At 40.8% G+C, this 6,031-nt stretch overlaps 1 protein-coding gene across 1 annotated transcript; it reads right to left on the reverse strand.

Annotated features, from left to right (window-relative positions):
- Window positions 1-4,728: 4,728 nt before the first annotated feature.
- smim12 (small integral membrane protein 12) lies at window positions 4,729-5,800 on the reverse strand. The gene has a single exon (XM_010779581.1). It carries the CDS (start codon window positions 5,770-5,772, stop codon window positions 5,500-5,502), a length of 273 nt encoding a protein of 90 aa, XP_010777883.1. The 5' UTR covers window positions 5,773-5,800; the 3' UTR covers window positions 4,729-5,499.
- Window positions 5,801-6,031: the final 231 nt, after the last annotated feature.

Below are 6,031 nucleotides of genomic sequence, written 5' to 3' on the forward strand. Positions count from 1 at the left end.
CACACTACTTTCTGAGGATATTCCCACAAAAACTTGACAATGCATATAATTGTTTGTGTAAAGCTGTGTACATAAAAGTAGGAGTTATTAGCTGGGAAGACCTCAATCTGTGGGACAGGTCATCCTTAACGGCTGTACATGTAACCTCTGGGATCAGCTGCTATTCTCACTGCGTTTCCTGACATTGTTGGAGTCACTGCTGATGCATTTCCTCACGCTGTTCACACATTTAAAGAAAGGCAACATCTCATGGTGAGTGTTCACACATGCACAAATACACTACAGTGCACAACTTTTTAGACTGGAAAGAAGTTCAAAGTGGCGGTGAGTAGACTTCGGGCTCCAGCAGGTCTTAAAAAAGGCCAACATTCATGGCAACTCTATCCTTACAGCAGTTCCTCAAATGACCACATGAGGCTACTTTCAAAAGCAAATCAATAAGGCCCAATTTAGCAGTAGAACTAAACAGGTTTAATGCCTGGTACTAAAAAACAGTTTAGTTTATATATGCAAATACTCAAACACCACCCTTTTTATTATATTGTGGCATACAATTATGGATTATTAATAAGGTGGTGAGCTGCTTTGAGTTACAGCTGGGTGCTGCCCCAGGTCGCTAGCTGCTAGCTGTCGCTAACCAGACCCACATCCGCCTCACGGCCCACCTCTTTGCGAATTCTGGATTAGCCTAAAATTAGGCACACTCAGCCCTGCTGGTCTTTAAAGTATGTGCCAGGCCTGTTGAAAATGAGTTGCTCTGTTATCATACTTTCTGCCCACTGCACTGCCAAAAGACTTGAATATGAGCTTGCCAGAGATACTCAGTGCTTGAAGGCACTGAAAAACAGAAGCAATAGTTAGACCAAGGGGGAATAAGGTTGTCAAAGTTATGCAAGATCTATTTATTCGAATTATTTATTGGAAATAATGAACCTTGCAAAGCAAAGACCACTTTTCAGGGATTTTTTTACGTGTGTATTTGTGAAAGACAATGCGTTGTGTGCCAACTCTCTTTGTTTCAACCATACACAGGATACCGTCACACAGCATTCTCTGTATCCATAACAATATTCTGTTCAAGCAAGCCAGTCCTTAATTTGGGCATTTGTGCTGCTCAACAAAACAAGAGAAAATGCTTCGAGCCGTTACTAAATTTAACTTTTGGATAGGAAGTAGGTCTCTATCAGTTTCCTGTTCCTGTATATTTTTTATGCAGGGTCGGTCGCTTGGGATTGTTCACCCTGACAATTGGGCTGCAGTGGGCATTGTTGCATTGTTTTGTCTCAGTTCCCCGATGCTGTGTTGACCCAAAGTCGAGGCCGCTCCATCAAAGGCTAGTGAAGGATGAGGGAAATGGGCAAAGTGCCCGCTGTGAGCCTGGAGTCAATTAGAAAGGGCTGGTACCACTTATAGCTCTCAGAAAGTGTGTGTGTATGAGTTGGGGTGGGGCATGCAGAAGGCTTGCTTGTATATGTTTATTTGGTGGTCTCTCTTGAGCTATTTGATGTCAAGCTCAACTACAGGTAGACGTTAGGACTGATGGCACCTATAGACTGTATGAGAAGTGGACATAGTCACGAGTAGTGTGCAAAGTTCAACTGAATGCTGAAAAAGTTTTTTTTGCAGAACCAAAATGTTACAATTACCTGTCGTCAACCGAAAAACAAATTGTGGAAGTGGTAAACCTTATCACACCTTATAACCTAAATGTTAAGATGAAAACGCTGATGACCCACATACGGCATAACATTGCAGCCACAATCGCAAAGTAGCCACCCCTTTATCGTCAATTTTACTCTAAATCGGAATGTCATTTACAAAATGTAACATACGGCTGTATCGAGGCAGACTTAAAACTAGTAGTTCAGACTAAATGATTCGAAAAGAACACCTAAAAAACACATATGTATACCACATGGATCAGACTTAGTAAACTGAAAATAGAATTTTTGGAAAGAGTTATACAGAATGGAAAACCTTTCTGATCAGGATCTTATTGGAGATTTAAAAAATCAAAACCAAAAAGTATGTTTGTATTAGATTATTGAGACGCACTGGGTCTCAGTCTGTTTAGTCAGTCCAATATTACTGCATCCTGGCTGTCAGAGAGTTTAGAGCACATTTTTCATTCTTAAAATCTCAATGTGGAAATGTACATCCATATATTTTATCCTCGACTTCCCCTACAAGTGTGAGCCTCTTCAAATGTTTACGTTTCCGCTTCTTGTCTGTGTTTGAGTTTGATATACAGCACTACCTGTATTCCTGGATGCTGTGTGTGTGTGTGTGTGTGTGTGTGTGTGTGTGTGTGTGTGTGTGTGTGTGTGTGTGTGTGTGTGTTTAATAGGGGATGTGGGGCCCTTCCAGCATGCAGACAGCATCTATTGTTCCTGCAGCAAAGGGAACTTCGTCTCCGGCCTGTCCACTCAGGATGTTGGATTGGACCTCCTTAAAAAAAAAAAAAAAAGGTACAGCCAGCATCACCCGCACCCATTATCCCCATCACCCGGCAAGAACAATGGAGCACCTCCAACATCCCCCTCCTCCTTTCCCAGGAGCCTCGATGCTCCGTTCCCACAGTACTGTCCAGTTCTGGGCCATTGTTAGACAGGCGACATGTCCTCTGATTTTTCCCAGGAGTACACACACGCCTTGTCAACTCTCTTGACATCATGTAGCTGCCCCTCCACCTCCTCATCCTAACTCTCATATGGAAACTTCCAACAGCTTGAAGTAATTGCCTTTCTGAGCATGCACAAGCAGGGTCACAGGATTGAAGCGGGTCATTCGTCTGATAGTAAACTTAAGAGGGGAGATCAAGCTGATGACTGCGGATAGCAAAGCTTTCTCCACTCGGGTGCCAATGTAAATCTGAACCTCATGGTCTTTTCCCTTTCACTAGCTGGCCGGCTAACATGGCAGAAGTTATCCTGGCACAATGAAAAGCTTATCATCCATTAAGAGAGCTCCTTGGGCTCGGGAAAGATGGACCTTTCGGTTTCATTATTTAACGCAGGAAAGGCCGCGGGACTGGAGTAAAAGCAACAACAAAATAATTGTGAGACATCTCTCTAAGTGCTTGCGAGTTACTATGTGTCGGATTTTAAAAGCTTTATAAAGTTCTCTTTCTGTTTTACCACACCAGTTACTTCACCATCTTCAATCAATGGAGGATTCTTATTAAACGCTTTGTTCCCGACCACATCACTACTGGTGTTTTCATAATAGTGAGAATAAAGATCTCTTGATTCAATCTGTGGAAACTTTTCCCTCCTACTGCCGACACAGGGAGATCAAAGGTCATGTCGGGTACATGACACTGAAGTGCTGAAGTTGACAACAAAATATTCTTTGAGCTCTATAACATTTCAAAAAAAGCATACCATCATCAGGTTTCGTCGAAGATGAATCACAGTTTTTGTCAATGTATTATATAAATTTGTGACATTACTAATGGATTGTGAGATAAAGAAAGCTGCCCTTATAAGGACTAAGTGAATGTTAGCCTTGTTCTGTAGGGAGGAATGTTTTCCCTCATAACTTATGTTATTGTACATCTGGCACTTCAGTGATAAGATGTTTATCAAATGCACCAATATGGGCTATACATAAACTGTGACAGTCACTGCATCGATGCTCACTGTTATAGTTGTCCCACTAAAGATGAATCAAAGTAGATCACACAAGTAGATTCACCTTTAGTCCCTGTTCTTTAAACGTGGCTTTAATTAACTAAATCTGTTATGATCCTGTTAATTATCAGCAAGCATACTGGGCTGTAAATAAAAGGATGAATTGGTGATCTTCTCATGAAACAGCGTGCCCTTATTTTTGAAATAAAGTCAACATGAGTACAGAGTTGGAAACATTCACTAACATGAGGTGGGCGAGGTTAGCAGTCTTCTTTTTTTTTTTTACTTGCGGAAGACCAAAAATGTCCCCATTGGCAACACAATAATGATCCCATGGCTATTATAGCATACAATTATGCATTTTATTATATAAGGGTTGAAAAAAGTTGTGTTTGTAGTTGACCCATTTTTCATGTTTGCCTTATGGGGCAAATAAATGCTATTTCCTACTATGTTGTTGCTAACCACATCTCAGACTGGAATCATGAATGTTGTGCCTTTGTGTTATAAACGAGGTATTAGGTAAACAAACTTAAAGTTTTTGAATTCTAAAAATGTCCAATTTTATAATGATCTGGAGTAGGTTAAAAGATTTGACTGTGAAAGTTTGTTTTTTTTAAGCAGAAATGTTTGTCTCCTGGAATAATTGTCTGTGAATAAGCCCGCACTTTGGGGTTTTGGGCTTAACTAAGGACTTGTTGGACTTGGAAAAGTCCAGACTTTGGGAATGGGTTGGTCTTTTCTTTTATAATTTATAATCATACTAGAGGAACCAGAATTGTCCACAGGTCAAATTCCAAAAGGTGAGTTAGCCATTTCCCTATTCATCATTGCTTTGTCTACCGTGTTACCACTCAAATAATTTCCTCCTTGTAGCTAAATAAGCAAAGTCATTACTTCCTTCCTTTGACTTTGATGTCACGTTATCTCCTTGGCAGAGGTATTGTTTGGCAATAAAGCGGGACCAGATATTTGTCCGGACCTGAATGGGAAACAATGCTGCTGAAACACAAGTGACATTAACCAAAACTTCTATTATGTAACTTTATCGGAAGACATCATTAGCTGGAACTGGTGACTAAGAAGATTCTTGAGAGAACATTTACTGAAACGTGAGTATACAGTAGCAAGCGTACAAGCACATTTCCTTTATTGATCATCATTTGTTCAAGTAACACCAGAGCATCCAGACTTTTTAGGATGAAAGTATTGTTTCGATTTTCCAAAGAACAGGACTAAGCAGCTTAAACTTCCTGAGAGACCCCCCACACTGCTGGCTTATTGTGTCGCATACCATTGAAACGTTACATGAGAAAAACATGAACTAAGAGCTGTCTCTCTTCGCTTCCTCCGCTTTTATGTTCACAATAAGTCCTTTCTACACATACAGAAAGTATTAAAGGGATAAACACTCTTGACAGGCTTAAAACATTAAAGATATTCCATCTTTGTCAACTCTTGTATCATGTATTTCATTTAACAGCAGGGATCCATTTACATTCGTGTCATAGGACCACAACTAAATATAAATAAAACAGAATACTGGGATACCAAGAAGGTTCATACGTAAAGTATATGAATTACAGTGTCTCCGTTGAGTTAATGCTCAAAGCACGATCAGGCATGCGCGACATCATGAAGACGGTGACTGGATCACATACAGAACATAAAAGCTATATTTGACTTGATTAAAAAACAAATATATGTTTTTCAGTTACCCTCTAGCTCCACCAATAGAAATGTACACATCAAGCTGTTATAGGAGAGCATGTGTATGGCTGAGGTAAATGAGAAGTATGGGCCCTCTGGTTCCCCCTCCAATCTTCCTTCTTGGAAAGGGTAAACACAAGTCTCTCACAAACACGGGTTAGCTCTCTTGAGGACGGTTCCTGTTCAGAGCAGCTCTAGGTGTGAACTCTAGTTTCTCTTTCAGGCTAACCACCTGAGTGCTGTCCAAACCCTCTTGTTCCTGCAGCTTCCTCTCCTCCCTCTGCTCCAAGATGCTCTTTTGCTCCAGAGGTATAGGGGTCCCCCTGATAAACCACTCCAGGTGGTAGCCCACTGCTCCCACTACGAAGGCCACGGGGAAGGTGATATAAGGGGCATAGGTCCTTGCCGCCGCCCAGTATAGAGGCCACATGACTGCACTCCAAGATGGCTCCCGAGTGCTCCAAAGAGAGAAGAAATAATTGAGTTGTAAGTGTGTTTTAACATTAACGGTGGATTACAGTAGGAGGTGAAATCTATTTGAACATTCAACAGCATTTATGTAATGCAAACTTGTGACTGAATTCAATAAAAGACACATGAAAGTAGGTAGATTTTATGTTCCATCAGGTTTCAAACCATATGGGAGAGAAACTTCTGTGAAATTGTTTTTGTTCACATTTTAAATTCTC

This window comes from Notothenia coriiceps, unplaced genomic scaffold (assembly GCF_000735185.1).
Source record: "Notothenia coriiceps isolate Sejong01 unplaced genomic scaffold, NC01 NC01_scaffold00020471, whole genome shotgun sequence".
Lineage (NCBI taxonomy): Eukaryota > Metazoa > Chordata > Actinopteri > Perciformes > Nototheniidae > Notothenia > Notothenia coriiceps.